The 21,473-nt window shown below is 40.2% G+C and overlaps 2 protein-coding genes across 4 annotated transcripts; both read left to right on the top strand.

Annotated features, from left to right (window-relative positions):
* The first annotated feature begins 679 nt into the window (after positions 1-679).
* Positions 680-4,506, top strand: LOC145451669 (uncharacterized). Of its 3 annotated transcripts, none has more exons than XM_080329888.1 (4): positions 680-830; positions 3,306-3,371; positions 3,651-3,886; positions 4,258-4,506. In XM_080329888.1, the coding sequence occupies exons 1-4, from the start codon at positions 782-784 to the stop codon at positions 4,447-4,449; spliced, it is 543 nt and encodes a 180-aa protein (XP_080186014.1). In that variant the 5' UTR covers positions 680-781; the 3' UTR covers positions 4,450-4,506. The 3 variants fall into 3 exon arrangements, with proteins under 3 accessions (XP_080186014.1, XP_080186013.1, XP_080186015.1); XM_080329887.1 differs by lacking the exon at positions 680-830 and adding an exon at positions 1,083-1,252; XM_080329889.1 differs by lacking the exon at positions 680-830 and adding an exon at positions 2,726-2,750.
* A 12,757-nt stretch (positions 4,507-17,263) lies between these two features.
* On the top strand, positions 17,264-21,186 carry LOC145452441 (uncharacterized). The gene is made up of 2 exons (XM_080330627.1): positions 17,264-18,851; positions 19,536-21,186. The coding sequence occupies exons 1-2, from the start codon at positions 17,397-17,399 to the stop codon at positions 20,916-20,918; spliced, it is 2,838 nt and encodes a 945-aa protein (XP_080186753.1). The 5' UTR covers positions 17,264-17,396; the 3' UTR covers positions 20,919-21,186.
* The last annotated feature ends 287 nt before the right edge of the window (positions 21,187-21,473 follow it).

The following is a 21,473-nucleotide window of genomic DNA, read 5'->3' as shown; positions in this document are numbered from 1 at the left end:
AAGGGTGTACCAAGACTAAAAAGGTTAAAGAGCACTGCCCTAGAACACGTTCAAGTCAATATGAGTCACCCACACTTATACTGAGAGACACGGGTGGGCAGCACAGATGCCGGGCAATCAGGGATCGCCTAATAAACGTCAGTAATCGTCCTGCTTCCGTTACACAAATGACGATTAACAACTAATCCGGAGTATTTTAATCGACCAAATGTGAACCGCCGAATGAGGTGTCTCAGAAAGTTAATCGACTTTTTGATGCCCCGACAATGGCCGACATGTCTCACGTATTAGTCCGAACATGATGTCCGAGTAGCGACGCAGTCCGAACATACTCCAGGCATGATGCTAACGAAAGTCAATTGCGTCATTATGCGTCAGTGTTCTTCGATAATTGAACTCACTGAGGAATCCGCATCTGTTGCAACATGGGCACCAGTTGACCTTACTGACGGATTATATTATCCACGACTAACGCAATCTGAGATTACTTTCTATCAGCATCTGTGCAATCCACCGTCCTAATAGTCAGCTATCGAAGTTCCGGAATATTGCGAAGACTATTACAGTAAAACCCGAACACATGCCGTGCACAATTTATAAAATATATGCAACAGCTTAACAATGTCTCAAGTAATATGAAAATCATCTTTTCCAACATTGATTACAGGTGCGAAAAGCTACGGTACAATGTAAATTCGCCAGACGCTTCCACGCATTGTATAGTCGATCTGAGACTTGCGACGATATTGGATTACTCTGAAAATATAACGCTTGGTCGTAAATGGATTTATACGCATTGCTCTCCTTCTGTTGTCAAGTTTCAAATAGAGGTATACCAGAAATAGGTTAATATGAAGTGAGTGTAATCCTTCCAGGTATGCTCTGATCAAATTGCTATCAGACTCGTAGCGCCGGAGGGTTATCATTTCGCCCTGACCGAGAATTACATTTATCGTATCGCATTATTTATTTAAATGCGTCTAAGGAAACCATTTTATATTGGTTTGGTTAGGTTAAGGCTGTATGGCTATGTCTGGATAAACAGCAAAAGCAGCAGTTCAGTGTTGGTACGTACCAATAAGTTGTATCGCGAATGTAGTGAAAGTTTTCTTACAATCTGAAAGGTACACAAATTAAAATCATCCATTGTGTTGTTACAGGATAAAAATGTTGGTTAGATTTATTCCCGTGATCTCCGGTGCGATCTTTTTGTTTATTGCTGATGCATCGTGTAATCACGGAGCTAATGTGGGTAAGACTATATTACATCGTTCTATTCACTCATATCCGAGATTCTCACTGTTCTCGTACTTTATTACCAACGACATCAGTTCATAACTCAATCAAATCAAATCAATTGAATTGACATCTGTTAATAATTATATCATATCATATCAATCAAATAGGCAGGAGCTCCAATTCGATGATTAAGTGATTTCCAAGCAACGCTTGAGGATAATAAGGAATAAAGTAAGGATGTTGTGAACGTGCGGTTTACGTTCGCGTTCTGTGTGTGAACCTCAGAAATTTGGAGGTTCGCGTTTACAAACGAACCTTGTTAGGTTCTGCACTGTGAACCTTTAGTCATAAATTACAATTTTCCACGTCATTATAACGTCTTTGGTTTTTCAACTTCGGACCAGTTACAGCATGGCGCTGGCAACATAAAGAGAATCTCAGCACTAAACGAGCGTCGAGCATGCACCTTATTGCTGATTTGCGACATTATTTTCTCGAAAATTTGCTGGGAATATTCAGCTATCCGTTAGTGAACATTAGTGACTCTCTGCAGAGACATTCGCCCGTAATCAGACAATAGCAAGAACGCAACACACTGCATGTAGGAAGTCAGCGAACTGTGCTTATTCAATTAACCAATTATTTACATTTACATTTACAAATTGATATAACGAATGCACCGATGTCTAATATAAAAATTCTATCATACGTACGGGATCTATGTTGATTTGATAGCCCTATATTGTTATATAAGTACCACATCTGTTCGGTTTCTTTATAACTTCTTTTTGAGATAATATCTGGCGCAAGTATGGAAACCGGTGTGTCACCATTAACCATACATCTATGCGGTCTAGCCGAGTCGTGGTCGTAATTCTTGACAAACGGGCGGAAGGTAGCATATAATTGTCCAATTGATAGATTTGGTTGCGTTTAAAAAGTAAGCATGTACTTCGCCATTGTTGCAATCTGTGGTCTGAGTCGTCGCTAGTTATCATGTTCATATTTCTTTACGGAAATGTAGGGTTGGAATTATAAATAGGCCATCATGTGACGCCATAGGTTCAAGTTCGCGTTCACACAGAACCTTTCAACAAGGTTCGCTATCACACCAACCAGAACCTTTCAGGGATTCACACCATCCCTAGAATATAGCCTTATAGGATTCGATTTGAAGTATTTCACATTTTGGTGAAACCAGCTTCAACTTGTAGCCCATGTGACGTAAGACATGGTTGGGTTTGAAAAAGATATTGCTCTGAGTTTCACATGATTGCATATCAAGTTTGCTGTTGTAGTTGCCCATATCATATTAAATGTAGCGTAAACCCCGATAACAATCGGTCAAAAAATTATTTACCATAAATGGTAGCTTTCCTGGTGGTAGGCGAATAGTTTTTTCTCTACCCCGAAGTTTACCTACAATTGTTGGTATTTTGTATCAGGAAAAATAATCCAGTATTCCACATGGGACCGCAATCCGGAGTATAAACTAAAATTGATGGCGTCGAGTGAGTTATCAAAAATTGGCCACTTACAGTCGCATTCGTTTGATATTTGTAATATAGGTTTCCGTGCATAGTACCAGAGTCATTTTACATTCATTACAATAACGTAGCTGGTAACCATAAGTTAGTGATGACTGATGACTTTTGTGATGATGGATGTCGATTTGCATCGCTGAACAAGTTTTGAAAACACCGTGTTGACAGGCAGAATAAGCTAAAATACATGTATAATTGTATATAGGCTACTCTACGCTGTGATCTCCTTAGCTGTGTAAGGTTGAGGATCCAGTAGAAGTTTTCGGCATTAATTTTATACAAGAAGCCATCAACGAACGATATCATATGCGTAAAGCATATCCATACATAATGAAGCTTTCTATATGTGCATTATCATTTCAAATATCAGGCTGGCGATTCGTTTATATTTGAAATATGTCTTCGATCAAGGTGAAGACTTATTCAATACCAAGTTCAGTCCAGATGTAAACTCAATGACTTTGAATCAGAGCAATCCATACCTATGCGTTCATGCTATATATCCTACGTGTGATATTTCAGAACATGGAAATGCGATATCCGACATCGAAACAATGCTAAGCGATGTGTTGCGAATGGCACAGCGAAGTGAGTAACTAACTCTCGTGGTATTCTTTCGGTCAAGCTCTTGATTGAAACACCTCGACCATCATCTCAAATCAATTACATTCTCAATTTGAAATCTTACTCATACCGTTTCTTCATAATATTGCATGGTAAAAAATCCTCTCTCTACAATGAAATGCGACAGTTGCAAAACGATGAAATGAACACGGACTTCATTCAGGGGTTTTTAATCCTGAGGCCCCTTCGAGCTGATATTGATCGCATTGTCAATCAGTAAATATTCTCATCTTATCATTCTAGTCAGCGCCTGCAAAAGGCGTGGCGGACTTCCATACAAAAGCAAATGCTACACCATCCCGTATGTGTCATCTACTAATCGCATCAGTTTAAGAGACGCTAATTGGCATTGTGGATCAAAGCGAGCCGAAATTCACAACCAAGATGAACAAAATGTGCTGCAAGAGTTTCTCAGATCAAAAATGCCGAAGTCGCGCACAGCTATGAGTGCCTGGGTTGGAATGAAATTCAATTACGATGTGGGTATAGCTTACTAAAGCTTATTTGGTGGATAGATCTTCTAATTTTGAATCCTCACATGTTTCACAAAGACCATTTTATGATTAGTAAACTATTTATATCCTTTATCGAGCAATCAAATTTGGCGGGCTCTCGCTCATTTTCAATTACAGTTCACTTAAGTTCCAATCGTGCGAAATACTACATCATTTTCATAAGGCCCCTTTGACCGCGCCCGGGGATACAGCGGTGTACTATTCAGTCCGATCTAAGGTTATGAGTGATTCTAATGTCTCAGATTAGATACACTGACATCATAATTCTTCCATTGATGAAACGTTACCATATCTATCAACCGATGGTAATTTGATGAAATTTCTTTTTTTTTCAGAGCAGAATGTTGCAGCTCCATAACGGCTCATTCGTCGATCCTGCAGTCCTAACGTGGAAAGCTTACAACCCGCCCTACTGCTGTGGCGACGAAGTAATTCTTGGTGTTTCAGCAGAAAATACCGGCCTGTGGGTTAGCTATAAACATTCTCTGCCCGCCGTCATTTGTGAATCGGACTTGAAGAACTACTAGAATTTAGTTGGTTTTCATGTGTAGTTACGCATTCAATGAACAAAATATTGTTCCGTGTCTTTATTCTCCTGTCAGTGAGACGGCGCTGATCGATAACTCATCACACAGGGGAATGATCAGGCCAAGATTGAACTGTATATCACATGAAAGCAGTTTTGTGGGGTTGGTATGCTTGGTTTCTGTCCGACAAAATAGAGTTCTCTGTCTATTTTTCGTTATCTCGATGGATACTTTTCCTCAAAGAGCTACTGGACTGAGAGACTACAGATTCGACCGGTGTATTTCTACTGATGCAGAGCAGACTAGTACGCTATCCGCTTATAGCAAGATTATGTAATCAAACCCGACTTTGTGCACCAGAGTTGAGTAAGTATTCAAATTTGGATTTGATGGTTTTGGCCGGATCTTGACTTGACATGAAATTTCTCGTAAACTTCCATTTTCATCCGGTTTTGGTCAGATTTCAACCACTAGCGGATTTTGATTATGATTTCAATATCCAATGCGGAACAGTCATCTCTGCTGCGCACTGGGGTTGTTCAAAATAACTTGTTTTATACGGATTCCGGGGATTTCCTGATTAAATTGTTAGGTGCATAAAAACGCTGCACACCAAATGCGACTCGATTCCAACTGGTAGACGTGAAACCACATGACTTTGAAAATTTAGATTGTATCATGAAAAACATTCAAATTTTGCTGTCAATCCCATGAAATTGAAATTTCAGTGATAGTGGCATCTCACGACTCAACAGTGTTGAGATCAAGTCACTACCTTCTAGTCACGAGTCATTTCGAGTCATCGCACATTTTTACTCGAGTGAATTCAAGTCAATCGATTTTTGAAGGTGACTCGAGTCAAGTCAAGTCAAGTCGAGTCAAGTCACGAGTCAAGTCAAAATTCAAGTCAAGTTGCTTTTTCTAAGTATGAAGCATGATTACGTCATTGCATTTCGCAAGCTGTCTGAATTACAGATTGATTGGACATTGATTCTGAGCCGATGAAAGAATATAGAGTTCAATATATATGCGATAAGGGGGTGTATCGCTCACATATACGTATAGAACTGCTAAACTACGTAAGTAATTGCATAGCCTCAGTTTATAATTACCAGCCAAGATAGAGAATGAGAAATGAATTGATGAGATGCAATTCAGTGCCCATTTATACATATTGATATGATACATATTGATATGCTACAATTCGAGTCTGCGCCAATGGTTGAGGAGTATATAAATCATAGACTATATTGGATTTCAATTTCAATAAAACAAGAGGTTCGGTTAAGGTAAGAACAGAGAACAGAAATATATATTTCGCTACTAAATTACTTTACTACTAGTTTACGGCAACGTAAGCTGTAAGATTCGATCACTTCGCTTGTGGTCAATATATTTGTGAGAAAATAATGGAGGCTCAGTAAAACACGCGATCACTGAATGATTAGTTACACGAGCGTTTGGCGAACAATCCGAACATATGCAAGATACAGTGATTTTTACTTGATGACTTGAAATTGACTCGTGAATTTTGCTCCGAGTCACGAGTCAACCCACATTTCTGATACGCCGAGTCAAGTCAAGTCATTTTAGCAAAGTGACTCGAGTCAAGTCAAGTCATACGAAAAAGGTGATTCGAGTCTGACTCGAGTCATCCCATCACTGCGACTCAAACCTCACATATCAAAAAGAATGCATTTTGAATGGTAGTATGCTAACATTGATTTTACGGGCCGGTATGACATAGAGAACGCGCAGATATCAATTGTACGCAACACAGCTCCACGAAACATGCCTGACGCATGTGATTCCAGATTGGTGTGAATTATTTTCCTATGCGCGTCGCATTTGTACCTGAGTTGTAGTGACTCTAGTCAAGTGAATAGTTTTGGCTAACCAGTGACGGTCACTTTAGCAGCGCACTTTCCAAGCGATATGTTGGCCAAAACTTGACGTCGTCGTGTCTCTAGAGTCTAGATTAGGGTTACCATATTTCTGTTACCCAAATTCCGGACACTCTTTAGCGCCAACTAGTGGATTTAAAAATGAGATTTATGACGTCACAGTAGCAAAGCTTTGCTCAGAGACCAGAGGTGGTCACGATCCGGTTCAGGAGTATGTGGCTGTGTGTCCGGGACCGAAACCACATTTTCAGCCTCTTTCGGCCTAAATAACAATGATTTCGAGCCCACCATAGGTTAACCGATGCAGCTTCTGTGGGGGGGGGGGGGGGGGCTTGATATATAAATCTCGTTTCTATATTCATCTGGTCGTTAAATTTTTTTGAATTAAGTCTGTCAATAATATTGGTTGTTCCATATATTACTATATAGTTACTACTCTCCGCCCACATGATCAGAGTTAGCGGTATAACTAGTGGAGGATGATGAGTTCGAAAATAAAGGGAGTGTAATTGTACATCGTTAAGTCAAGTTCATGTCCCACCGATAAGATTGTTTATCAGCCTTATGCCGGTGCGCGCCATGGATTTTTAACACCGCACATCAAGTGGTTTCAAACCTTTTATGGTCACGAGTCCATCTGAAATTTGAAAATGTTTCGTGGCCCAGATAAAATTTGACCAGCTGATCACTAAAAGAAGTCAGCACCTTTTCTCAGACTTACTCACGGGTAGGGCTGGGCAAAATCGAGTACCTGAGTGATTCGATTCTGAATCACGTAATATGCTTCGAGTCGAGTCGAGTAATCGAGTATCACTCATTATGACGTCATAGCGGAACGTGATATGTTAAAGTTCAAATATGTACCATTTATGCCACCACAAAGAATAAAATGCCTGTTATCCATCATATTAAAGATACTTTGGTATTTTTTCGACCATACCGATTTTATTGGACTGGGTGACAATGTTGGGCGACGATCATGACTTCGAAAATGTGCTAGTTCCAGTAACGTTCGTACCTTTGTACTATATGTTTCGTATGCTAAGATACGGCCAATCAAGGTTTCAAGGCTTCAACAGTGAAATTACTGTCGAAACTATTATTCTCGTTGAAAAATTAACTTCCAGTGCCGAGGAGCGTAAAATTTCAATACTCGAAAAAATCGTCTTTTACTACTCGACTCGAATCATTACAATCAATACTCGATTCAGATTCGAGTACGCGAATCATTGTGCCCAGCCCTACTCACGGGCCGATTACGTTCAACATATTCGCAAACCCCAGAATGAAGGCAAACGACCCCCACGTTTGGAACCACTTTCTTTGAATAAAGCATTTAAACGGCCTCAACGATCTCTAGGAGTACACCGTTCTCCCATAATTGTGATTACAATTAGGCTTATTCCAGTCGATGAAGGGTGTTTTTATTTATATTTTATTGCAGTTTTTGCGGGGGTGGTATAGTCCCCATATTAAATCCAATAAATGTGATAGTAAATCGCGCACAGCGAGAAGAAAATTATCAAGCATCAGCATAAATATTCCCAAAAATAATGTTTTTATGTTTATTTACGAAAAAATTATGAGCCAACGTCAAGTCTTCAAAATTCCGGACAGTTGGCATATTTTAGAAATTCCTCCCGGACGCTAGTTTGAACAGTGAAATTCCGGATATGTCCGGGAAATTCCGAACGTATGGCAACCCTAGTCTAGATGCAGAACGGGTTGGCCTCGAAATGAATGTGTCTCGTAGGCCTACATCCGCTCGTTGCACACTCTTACACTAAAACATACCAACTGTCTGCGACGGTGTTTTCCAGAGAAATCAGTCTTACAAATCTTATCATGGATTCTAGCTAATTTGTGTAATACAGAGGGCGGCACATTTTCATGATCAAGCCATATTTTCCGCCTGTCTAGCTTATTGGGTAATGTACCAGAGATGAGCGGATTTGAAATTTCTATGTCCTAATCCAATCCAAATCCGAACCTTCAAATCCAAATCCAAATCCTAATCCATAACTTTTTCATATTCAAGTCCATGTTCAATCCTAATCCGATTCCAATTGGGAATTCAGAAAAAAAAACTAATTTATGCAATGGTGGGATTCGAAAATTTTCTTTCACAGCCAACGATTCACTTCATTCAAGATAACCTAGTAACCATAAGTACATTACTAACTGATCTGAATAAAGTTTGTCGCCATTCGCCACACGACATTTCAATCTCCCAGAAAATACATAAATCCAATCCAAATCCTAATCCGTTCTGAAAAAAATGTCTAATCCAAATCCAATCCAAATCCGACAAAATTTCACAAATCCGGTTTTTTCAAAACCTAATCCTAATCCATGCTCATCTCTGTAATGTACCCAACACAATGACTGTGGATATGTAAAATCTATCCACAAGAAATAGCGCGGAACGCTTAGGATGTTTTTTGTCATTACTTCAACAAATAATACAAACATATTAACAGATCGCTCAGGTGCCGCAGTGACCCAAAATTATACCCTTTCCGACACGAACTTTTAGAACCCTTCAGGAGGGAAATTTACGTTGCAGTAACTTGCAAATGTGAATATTTGAACAGCTTCTTGGAGGAACAGAACTTCAATATACAATTGAATAGTATTTTCATATTGAAATGAACCCGATTAATTTCGGCTAACACTCGTCAGGGGTAATCGTCAGCAACTAGCAGTATCAAAATACACCAGCCAAGGCTGTATCAACGAAACGAGTTCGTGTATCTTCTAAAAATAGTACATTGAAACGCTCTCGTATTCGACATTTCGTGCTGGTGACGTCATATTTAGTGTTACGATTATTGATATACGCTGTTCTTTTGAATTCTCTACTAGTTGCTGACGATCAACCCTGACGAGTGTCAGCCGAAAATATTCGGGTTCATTTTATTAAGATAGCGGCGAGTTGATCACGACTTGTCGTTTTCATAATAACACATATTTCATGCATGCTGTGAATGGGCCCATTAAGGTTTTAAGGTTCCCGAAGTTGAAAATACTAACCGGTATAGAGCCACAGAACGGTCGGTCATATACAAAATAGCAGCAATACTTGATTTCAGATTCGATAACGCGAATCATTGTGCTCAGTCCTACACTGTTGCACACTGGCAAGCAATGGAACTTGGGCAAAATTAGCAAGCGAAAAATGAAGACTGACGAGTAAGATCAGGTGGTCGTGTCATTCAATACCAGGTTCTTCTGACAGAATGTCTAAAAAGTTTTATTTATATGTACTTCATCATTTTTGCAGCATGTAATTCTTCAGCCATTTTTTGCTTTCTCCTCTTCAATGCAATTTTCATATTTCTGCGCCGCTTTCATTTCGAAATATTTCAAATGTAGGTCATGCTTCTCCTTTGCCATTGCCAGTATATCATCTGAAATAAGTTGGTTGTACCCTTCAAAAGAATCCGGAAATCAAGTAATCAGCACGGAAAGTTTTTCCAGCTTTTGCAATTTTTTTTTATAGTATCCTGGATTTCGGAAGCTAGGAATCTTCATCGAATAACAAACCTTTGCTAGAATAGGGTTACCATGTTTTTGTGGCACTAAATCCGGAGACTCTTAAGCGCCGACTAGCAGATTTTAAAATGAGGTATGACACATTGTCTGTCAATATGACGTCGCATTAGCAAAGTTTTGCCTATCGACCAGTGGTGGTCTCGATAGGGTTTAAGAGCCAAGTTGAGTGTTGTAACCTGGACGGAAACAACACCATCAACACAGCAAAGACCTTGGGCCCACCACAGGGTAATCGATGCAACTTCATGACGGCTTACAATATGCATCTGGATGTTAAATTTTGTGAGTGTATTCTGTAAATAATATTGGTTCTTCCATCTACTACTATAGAATTTTGATCCATTCTTCGCCCACATGATCTAAGGTGGAGTTTTATGACTTGTAAAATGCAAGAAACGTCGTCGCACATCGTAAAGTCATGTTCATGCCATACCGATAAGACTATGGGGCTAAATGCCGGTCCGCACCAGCAGATTGCATATCCGAAGTTTTTCAACCTGTTATTGTTGCGACTCCGTTTCTAATTTGACAATGCTCAAAATTTGATAAGCTGATAACTGAACAACGGTCAGCATCTTTGCCCAGACTTTCTCACGGCCTATTTTGGAAACTGATTACGTTCATCATCTTCGCGAACTCCATAATAAAGCCAAACCACCCAGGTTTAGAACCACTATCTTTGACCAAAGCATTTGATTGGCCACAACTCTAGGAATATACCGTCCTCATATAATTGCGATTATAATTAGACTTATTTCAGTCAATGATAGTTATTGGTATTCATTTTGATTGCATTTTTGCAAGGGCTGTGATCCTCATATTAAAATCAATGTGTGCGACAATAAACGACGCGCAGCGCGAAAAAAATCTTCAAGTAGCATGTAATCTGCCTGAAATAATATTGTTTCTGTTGATTTACGAGAAAAAGTTAAGCCTATATTTCACGCCATCGAAATTCCATCCATTTAGGCATATTTTAGAATTCCACCCAGGACGCAGTTCAATCGGTGAAATTCCGGACGTATGACAACCATATGCTAGAATGGAGTGGAATTCAGCCTATACACAATTGAGCACTAATTTGGTTTTAGTTTAATAAGTTACTTTAGTGACTTCACACTGCTTGATCTTGGAGCATTGTAAAAATGCTTTACAATCGTATTATATCTTGTATTTTACAATTATATTGTATCTGCTAGTCCTATCAAGGTAAGGTAGCCTAGTTAACATTTAACTCAGGTGGCACTGAATTTATTTTACGATGTCAAAATAACGGCAAAAACAATTCGGCGGCAAATGACGTAATGGAATTAGACTTACAGAAGTACGGCATGCGATAACATCTAGAAATGCCATAGGCTACCAGAAATCCTGAGCATTAATTTCCATTTCAACTACTGTTATGATATCGATAATTGTATTGACCTTGAAACGTAATCAACACGGTTTTCCTCGGCTTTTTCATAGACCTCTTGAAACTAGCCTATAGTTTGTGAACCACGCGAAACTATAACTTCATATTGGTAATTTATACATTAAAAGCTGTTCGACTGACTCTCATTAGTAGCGAACGTCAATAATGAGTCGAAAATACTGTCTACATCGAAATAACAAGTGTTTCATTATTCTCACAATTACGCATACAAATGCCATTTAAATAACAATCCGAACAAATGACCTCATAGATTACGCGCAGAGTGGCACCCCTCCTCGTTTGTGAGTAGCGTAACCCGACGAACGAGTAGCCAATACTAGCAGAGTAGCCTACGTGGCAGGGTTGTAATGACTCGAGTCCGTCCCGGGTCGCGTTTTTCTGATGACTCGACTTGACTCGAGTCATTTTCTCAAAATCTGGAAATGACTCGACTCGACTCGAGTCAATCTGTGTAGTGAGTCGACTTGGACTCGAGTCATTGCACATGACTCGAACCACAGACGGCCAAGACCGACATTTCGTTGTAATTTCGAAGAATAGTAAAGTAACCACACTAATTCGATTTCTTCAATTGGTACTGGTACTTGAAAATGCGAGCAGAAACTGCTAAAAGTGAGGATAATTAGTATATTATAAATGCGAACCATTCGATATCACCAAACAGAGTTACAAAAGTGGGTTTGCAAGACTTTAACTGGAAACTGAGCAGCCAACACAATGACTTGGAATCGGACTCAAGTCACAATACCATGACTCGGACTCGGCCCTCTGCTCGCTAACTTGAAATCGGACTTGACCCGGTGGTGAGTTGAAAATGACTGGACTTGACTCGAGTCAAAACTATAAAAGTGAGACTAACTTGTGAGTTGTGACCCAGAGTCTTAATTGTGACTTGGCTACAACCCTGGTACGTGAGAATTATTGTATACCCGAGTGCCTACAGTACACTAATCTGCTAATCGCAGACATAGTGGTGAAATAGCATATAGCGATTCGTTCCACAGCTTCAGCAACATTGGGTTGAGAGATCAATTCCCAACGAGGTTGACTATTTAGTTACTGCCTATGTCAGTGGTTCCCAACCGGGGAGGAATTCCCCCCTTGGGGGGAATTTTGCAATTTGCAGGGAGGAATTCCACTTTGCAATTGTAACGGATCTCACAAATTGTTCATGTCCGAACTGTCATGTAGCCTAGTCAACCAGTTATTATATCCGAACGTATGCTCCTTATGGCTGTTTTTTTTTAGCTGAAAGTATGTTCAAACTCTATTTGATATCTCTTTTTCACATCCAAATCCCCCCCCCCCTTTTTTTTAAACTAGTTTAGCTGTGCTTCAGTTCGCAAGACAATTTTGTAGACCAGCGACGGCCTATCAATCAAATATATCCTAAGCGAGCAAATGTCGTGCTGAATCTATCACAACAAGGCCTCTAGTGAAAGTATTTATCTTATCAAGTCAACATTTTCAGACAGTGACAGAATATTCCAAGGTCAACGATTCAAGTCAAAGAGATCGCTAGCCTTGCTTTATTTTTAGTGAACAGCTTCCCGATCGAAAAAAGACATATGTTAAACTTGGTACAATGTTGCTGAAACGTAATGGGTGTCCTAAATTTCAATGAGCTCCAGCAGGGAATCTGATCACGAGTATGTTATATATCAGGGCTGTAACCAAGTCACGAGGCTCCGAGTCACAAGTCAATCTCACTTTCGTAGTTTTGACTCGAGTCCTAGTCCAAGTCATTGTGTTGACTTCTCAGTTTCCAGTTGACGTCATGTTAAACCCACTTTTTATAACTCTGTTTGGTGATAGTGAATGATTTGGATTTATGATATAGCCTAACTAATTTTCCTCACTTCGAGCAGTTTCTTGTCGCATTTTCAAGTACCAGGACCAATAAACGAAATTCCAATAGGGTGGTCACTTTACTGTTTTTCAAAATTACAATGAAATGTCGTTCTTGGCCGTCTTATATTCTCGAATCGTATGGCTTGGCTCGAGTCAAATACACAGATTGTTTCGAGTCGAGTCGTTCCCGTATTTTGAGAAAATGACTCGAGTCTAGTCGAGTCATCAGAAAATGGTGACTCGAGTCAGACTCGAGTCTGGTCAACCCTGCTATATATGAAAGTACCAATATTATTAGTAGAATGCATACGAAAACTTGAGAAAAAAAATCGCGAGACCAGTAAATTTATACATGCTGATTTTTCGTAGCAGTTATATTAGCGATTGGTGCATGGTAAGCCGAAAACACAAATGGAAGTGTGGGGGTCTGTTGAGTCAAGCCTTCCAGAATTTGTTTGATTGGGACCAAGAACATTGTTTTTGTAGGTCTACAAAGTGTTGTTACAGCACTGCTAGAAAAAACGCCCGGTACCGCCTGTCTTATTTTCTCAGTCAACAGGTGTTTGCGCGGTAAAAATGACCTTTTTTAATCATCGGGCATATTTCTCCTAAGGGGGGAATTTTGGCTTAAATTTCTGCTAAGGGAGGTACGAGATGAAAAAGGTTGGGAACCACTGGCCTATGTCGTGAAGATTTCTCTAGGGTCCTCTTCACAATGCAATGAGAAGAGGTGTACAGGGTCAGGATTTTAGATTTTAACCGGAGAGGAATCCGGCAAGTTTTCTCAAATATGAATAGATCCGGATTATAATTTTATGCCCGAGTGCCGGATCCGGATCAGGATAGGATTCTAAATTTCTAGTGCATCAAAGTGTTTGTGTAGGCCTACTGCGCCTATATAAATTGCTGGAGAGTAAGATGAAGGTAGGCTATATCAGTCCGATATAAATTATGCAAGAGGCTCGATAACATTAGTAGGACTGAACAGAAAGATCGTCATGTTATATATAGAATATCATTAGTCTGCGACAACGCAAGCCCTAATCGCTACATTTGCGGTCAATTTATTTGTGACTTGACGATGGAGAGTCGGAGACTGAGTAAGACCAGGCTGCCCAATCGTTGAATGATTGGTTACTCGTACAGATCATATCAGCAGCAACGTAGTCGGCACCGATTACTTGCTGACTTGAAATTGACTCGTAAATTTTGCTTTGAGGTTCGAGTCAAGCCACATTTTTCAGAAGCCGAGACAAGTCAAGTCAGGTCAGTTTTTCAAAGTGACTCGAGTCAAGTCAAGTCATCTGAAAAAGTTGTCTCGAGTCATCCCAACACTGGTTCGCAGCAGTTCTATAGAGCAGCCTTCCGAAATTTTATGAGATCAGAGAATGCTGGTATATACTGCTTCCTGTGAATTACTATTTGCATGTTATCTAATACACCGAATTTTGATATCTTAGTAGCTCACGTGTTATTTTTCCGAAATATGCTATGGCAAAATATGGGCAAATATTCACATAGCCATTATACAGTATGTTGTTTGTTAACCAGGTTTAATTTTCGTTTTGCGGTTGTTTGTTTGAAAATTGAATTGCTATGTCATATTTACAAGTCATGAGACGACTACTGCTTTCAGGGCTGTAGAGTCGGTAACATTTGATCAAAATCCCCATAAGAAAAAGTAACCCGGTGAAATTGACTATACCTATTCACAGAAACAAACAACATCTATCGTCTATTACATTTTAGTCGCATCTCTCCGCTCTGCTTTCTGCTCGCTGATACAAATTTCCACCCTGTTTCAGTACGCGAATCATCTAACGCCGTGTTATCTCAAACTTTATCAGATCCCCCACCCCCCCCCCCCCCACCCCCCTTGATGATGGTAAAACATTTCGCGCTCCTCTTATCGTGACATCAAAAAATCTATAATAGAGTAAACAAATTGTTTGCAATCACAACGCATAGGGTGATTGCATGTATGGTTAGGATAATTGAAAGACCTCTCATATACGGAATTCGGACTATATACGGAGCAGTATATATGAGCTCGAGATGAACCTTTTCTGTTGAACAATTTGTCAATAATAATCATTTCAAAAGATACCACACACTCTTACCGAAAAGTTGTGTATTCGCACCAAAGGGCCGAAAAGGGTGGTACACAAAAACAGAACCTAACTCAGAATTATATCATAAATCCTACTTGCCTACCTGACTACCTTCCTACGTTCATACATGCTTGGATAATTTGGATTAATATGTCGTGATCGATTGATACCGCGGTATAAGTCCGCGATATATGGTTAGGTATGCCATGGGTGTATACTGTATATATACACATTCGTATACCAGAGGTGATACACCGGTATGGAAACACACTCTCTTTTTGCTACGAGTATAGCATATAAATATTTAAGCGATTATTGTGCCTGATCTCTTCTATATACTGTCTTGGGCTTGGCTCAAACTTGCCTCATCATAAGATAAATTAAAAATCTTGACGTAGAATGCGCTTACAGGAAGCGATTATCAAGACAAGCATCGTTAATCATAAGCATAATCGGCAGTGCTATTATTTTCATCAACTCAAACGCATAGTGTACCTTGTACAGTGTTCTAATTCCTAAAAGGGGCACTGCGCTCTAAATATAATGTGGTCTCAAATGTTGAAAGTGTGAAAAATATTAGCGGCTGCCATTTTTCTCACGAAGACACCCTATTCGAACTCGAAAGATTTCAGTAATCGTGAGTTCAGTCACATTACAGCCATGAACAAAGCGTCTGAAGTCGCAGCTCATTTTGAGCCACGCTACAACCCAATACGGCAGCGGCCGGTCAATACTAATCTCTTATCATACTCACCGTAAATCTTGGTAATTTCGCCCAAATGGCGTCGCTCAAATTTTCAATTTATCGTTAACTCTGGCTTCTCTTCATCATTCGAACAAAACTTTCGCCTTTTACTAAAGGAATTTTTTGGCTGTTATAAGGTAGTAGTAGAAGGGGTGATAACCTCGGCGCTCTGTAGCGCTGTGGTATTGAGGTTGAAGTGAGATGGCAGAGGATGATGTGGCAAAGGGTGCGGCCCTGCAAACATATGCGACGGTTACAACAGGACTCGATATTGTTGACAGAACGTGTGATCTTGGTTTGAAGTTCCGCAAGCTCCCAGAAGAAAAGGAATTATTGGAGGTTCTGAAAACAATTGGTGTCTCCATAAGGGTACTTGACGGAATTGTACAATTTCCGACAGGACAAATAGATCTGACCTTTGATGAAAGACGAAACGCCGTAGAGGCGAACCGAAGAATCAATGAGCTAAAAGCCGAAGGAATCTCCTTACCAGCTCACCGACTCTATGTCCGTGATAAGATGCCAGTCTACTTGAATTGGGTACCGATTCGAATGACAGACGAGTGCATAAGGAAATACTTTGAAGAACATCAAGGCCAGATCAGTGAGATAACGCACCAGAAAAACAAACTAGGAATCAAGAATGGAATCAGAAGAATCCTACTGAGTAGGGAAGCCCTAGAACAAAACCCGATCAAGAGCTACATTACGATCTGCTCGACAAGAATATATGTGAGATACTACGGGCAGACACAGACGTGTGGATATTGCAATGAGCCTGGACATCTGTACAGACAATGTCCAGCAAGAAACCCCCAAATAGAGGTTATGGTAAAAACCAAGAATGATGAAGACGTGGAACAACAAAGTTCTCACGAAAGTGAAGAGATAGGGAAGGATTCCCACGAACCTCCAGCACAAGAAACCTGCACCACACCCTCGCAGGAAGAAAATCGCCAGACCGAGACCAATCAAGCTGACAATCAAGACCGCGTCAAACAGCCAAGCATTACCTTAAAAGGTAATGAGCAGAACACGGAACGGGCGTCGCTCAACATGTCGAAACCAGATCCGAACACCAAGAACGCCAATAAAAGGAGTCGAGAAAGCGCCGAATCCGACGAAATTATATTACCCTCTAGAAAGGCCGTGAGCCTGTCGATTGCTGAACCAATGACATCGAGCTGCTGCTTAAGCTGCAAGAGGCCAATAACCTTGCCTGACGATCGAAACATCTACGATTGCCTGTACTGCGGCATGGAACACGTAGTGATACGCTCCTGTTGCGATAGAGAAATTAAATTTGTGATAACTGCAAAACAATTTTACGAGAGCAATAAGATCAAATGCCCGATGTGCAGCAGAGAAGGGATCATTGCGAAATGCTGCTACAACCTTTTAAAGAAAACGAGAATGAAAGGAAAAGGCGACTGTCCGGGTTGCAGCACGCAAGAAAGCAGAAGTCGAGATTTCTTTTCCTAACAAGAACAATGGATCGACTGACAGTGATAACGCTTAACGTAAACGGCCTAAATAACAGCACGAAGAGATCCCTGATATTTGATTATCTCAAGAAATCAAATGCAGATGTATGTTTTATGCAAGAAACCCACACCACCCTAGAAACAGAATTGATTTGGGAAAAAGAGTGGAGTGGCAGATCCTTTTGGAACTCGTACGATGAAAATTCTGCAGGCACTGAAATACTGCTGAGCCCGAGAAGGCCTGATATAAGAATAATCGGAACACATAAAGACCCAGAAGGCAGAATAATCAACATTGATACAATAATAGGAAACGTCAAGTTACAACTGACAAACATATATGCGCATACTGATAGCGCAAAGAAAAGACCACAATTCTATAGGATGGCCAGAAGCACGTTCAAATCATCAAATAAGATCATAGCCGGAGACTTCAACTCTGTTGAAGAACCAGAGATTGACAGGATCAACACGGTTCCGTTGAAAGACAAAAAAGATACGGAGGCCTTAAAAGAAAGCCTGAAAATAACGGGAGTGAAGGATGCCTTCAGAAATCTGTACCGAACCAAAAAAGAATTTACATACAAGTACAGTGGTGGGCAATCACGACTCGACCGAATATACGTGTCCGAATCAATCACCTTGAAATCGTGCGAGCATAGATCATGCCCATACTCCGACCACGATGCAGTCCTCCTGAAAACAGTAATACAAGAACGCGAAATCGGAGAAAAGATTTGGAAGAACAACACCATGATATATCAAGAAGACCACTTCCAAAATGAGCTGGCATCAAGATGGGAGAAATGGCAATCCTTACACCCTATCTTATGTCAAACGAAAGTAGAGTGGTGGATAGCGATAAAAGACAAAATCAAAACAATTGCGATAAAACAAGCGAATCGATTGAGAAAAGAGAAAGGCATCAAGCTCGAAACCGAGCTGGAGAATCTGAATAAAATAAGGAAAGAGATTGACCAAGGAAAACCCCTTCTGGATGAATACCGCCGCGCAAAAAAGAAAATTTGGAATCTGGAAGCTGAAAGCCTTCAAAAGCTTCAACTCCAAGCCAAAATTGAAAGCGAAAACTGCCTTGATAAAATACCGTCATTACTATTTGAGAAAATAAGGGAAAGAAGAGAGCCCGCATACATAAACGAGCTTGCGGACACAGACGGCAAGAAGACGACCGATCATGCCAAGAAACGAGTGATAGCAGCCAAGTTCTACCGAGATCTGTTCAAAAACAGACCGATCGATAAGAAATGCTCCGAGGACTTTCTCGCCCATGTCAATGCAACTCTATCCGACGAACAGGTCAGTGAACTAGACTCTGAAATTACCTTAGCAGAGGTCCAAATGGCGGTTTTCAGTCAACATAAGTGCCGTACGCCCGGACCAGACGGGCTTAGTGCGGAATTTTACCAATGGAATTGGGACACAATCAAATATGATTTGGTAGAAATCTTCAACGAACTGTATGGGGGAAATGAGATCAATCAGAAAATCCTTGAAGGCGTTGTAAAACTAATCCATAAAACGGGAGACAAATCCAATTTAAAAAATTATCGGCCAATCACGTTGCTGAACGTGGATTATAAAATCCTAAGTAAGATAATAACTCTTCGAATCCAGAAATTTCTTCCAAAAATCTCTCATGAACATCAATACGTCAATCGGCCCAACAAAATAGAGGATTTGAACCTTCTACTCAGAGAGATTTCCGAAAACATGAAAGAACGAAAGAAAGGGACAATTGTATCTGTTGACTTCAAGAAAGCCTACGATTCAATTTCGCACGAATTCATGCTGAGTGTATTAAAGAAAATAGGTTTTGGAACCAAAGCCCTAACGTACATTGGAAATGTGTACAAAAATAGCACAGCACGAATATCCGTCAATGGTCGAATCGGCGACACGATCGAAATAGGAAGAGGAATAAAACAAGGTGATCCTATTTCAATGATTTTATTTACCCTGACCACGGAACCTCTTCTCCAGGTACTGAATAAGAAAACCGCTGGATATAAATTGTCAGGAATGAGGAAAGAAATCCTAACACCAGCCTACGCCGATGACATCACCTTGACGACTTCGCGCAGAGCAGACGCCGAATACTGCATCGGAATCATCAAGAAATTCACGCGAGCAAGTAACCTGGAGATGAACGAGGAAAAAACGAAAGGGATACAATTTGGACCAGATGACAGCACACCAGGGTCTAACTTAAGGTGGGTTGACAACATAAAAATAATGGGGATTTCTATAACCAAAGGCAAAAACAAAAAACAATGGAGATCACTCTACGATGATGCCGCTGAAATATGTCGAAAAACCAAAGACCTGAAGATGAGGATTGACGAAAAGGTAATTGTGATTCGAACAAAAATACTCCCGAAATTTGTCTACCTAGGTATTATTGAACCGATGCCGCTCGAGATAAGAAGCAAGCTCAAAAAACTAATCATGAAGACGCTTTTCGACAACTACGCCAGAGTTGAATATGAAACGATCGTCAAAGACAAGATCGCAGGCGGACTTGACCTCTTAGACATCCCAACGAAGCTCGACCTACAGTTCATAAAACCGGCGATCAAGTTCTTAAAAACATCAGAGAGCGACAACAACGACTGGACAAAAAGGGTAGAACAACAGATTGCAATAACCTTTTCAAAGTTCTTAAATTACAGATTGAACAACGCGAGACCGCACGCCTTCAATCCACTTCAACATTGGAAATCTATGCTGCAAGTTATAGAAAACTACCAGATAACGAAAGAAGAGATACAAAAAGAAAGCCTAAGAGCAATTTACAAGAAGGTAATTGCTCGAAAAAGAAGCCGAGATCCAGCGCCCGTATGGGTGAACTGGAAGAATGTATTCAGCAACACGCTTAGACCCGCTGAACGAAACTTTAATTGGGAAGTTGGGCATAACACCCTATATACAAAAGACAGAATGTACGAAAGACTTGGCACGCACAGTTCGGAATGTGAATTCTGTAACACAGGTATCGAAAACATCAGACACCTCTTTGTCAGATGTCAAGTCACCAAAGCAATTATAACCCGACTACTACAAGCCTGGGATAAAGCGGCAAACGAATCTTCAACGCAGCCTTCAGAGAAGCTCATCGTAGGGCTTAATCTGCCTGACAGCCCCAAAGAAAATGCACTGCTTCAAATAATTACAATTTTCAAGCAAGCAGTATGGAGAATGCGAAACAGACGCGTGTACGAGGGAGTTCAGCCGAGTGTCTTCTGGCTGGAAAAGTCCATCACTTTACGAATACAAAACAAAATCAACCAACAGAAAGATATACTTGGACCGATCACCACTGCGACAATGGCGCAAATAAGACAAACCTTTCTAGAATCAACCTAAACGATTATGCTCCGTAATTTTCATCAAAATTTTAATTCACAATCAATATTGTGATCAAATGCTTTTGTAACACTATGTTGCATGATGATGTTAGTTCGCAAAAAGTTTAAGAAACGTCTCTCTATTTCCAATTATACGAAATATGCCTTTCCAAAGATTGAAACAACATTGAAGAGATTATAATAGGCCTGCTTGCATTTAATGAAGACATTCTTTCAAGTTTGTGCTGTATGTAATGTTTCCTTACGTTCAATAGTATGATGAAATATGTGTTGCATCATTTAGTCTTCATGATGATGTTAAATCTTACATCGTGTAAGAAACGCCTCTTTTTGATTTCAAATAAACGAAAGATGCCTTTTACTAAAGTTTTCCGTGGAGAGGAGCGCTCAATGAGTCTTTAAAACTTTTCTCGCCCAGGCGTGCTTGGGCTCATTCAAAATGCAAATCAAATAAGATGTCATGGTCGATTTTATGGCTGTCCTGCACCTCCACATTGAGCTCTTCGTATCAATACATATATTTATGAGACATTTTTGGAGGTACAGAACTTCA

Source organism: Botryllus schlosseri, chromosome 12, assembly GCF_051294905.1.
Source record: "Botryllus schlosseri isolate E-star chromosome 12, Bs_hap1, whole genome shotgun sequence".
Lineage (NCBI taxonomy): Eukaryota > Metazoa > Chordata > Ascidiacea > Stolidobranchia > Styelidae > Botryllus > Botryllus schlosseri.
Note: the sequence above shows the minus strand (reverse complement) of the source record. Positions and strands in the feature narration are given on the sequence as shown.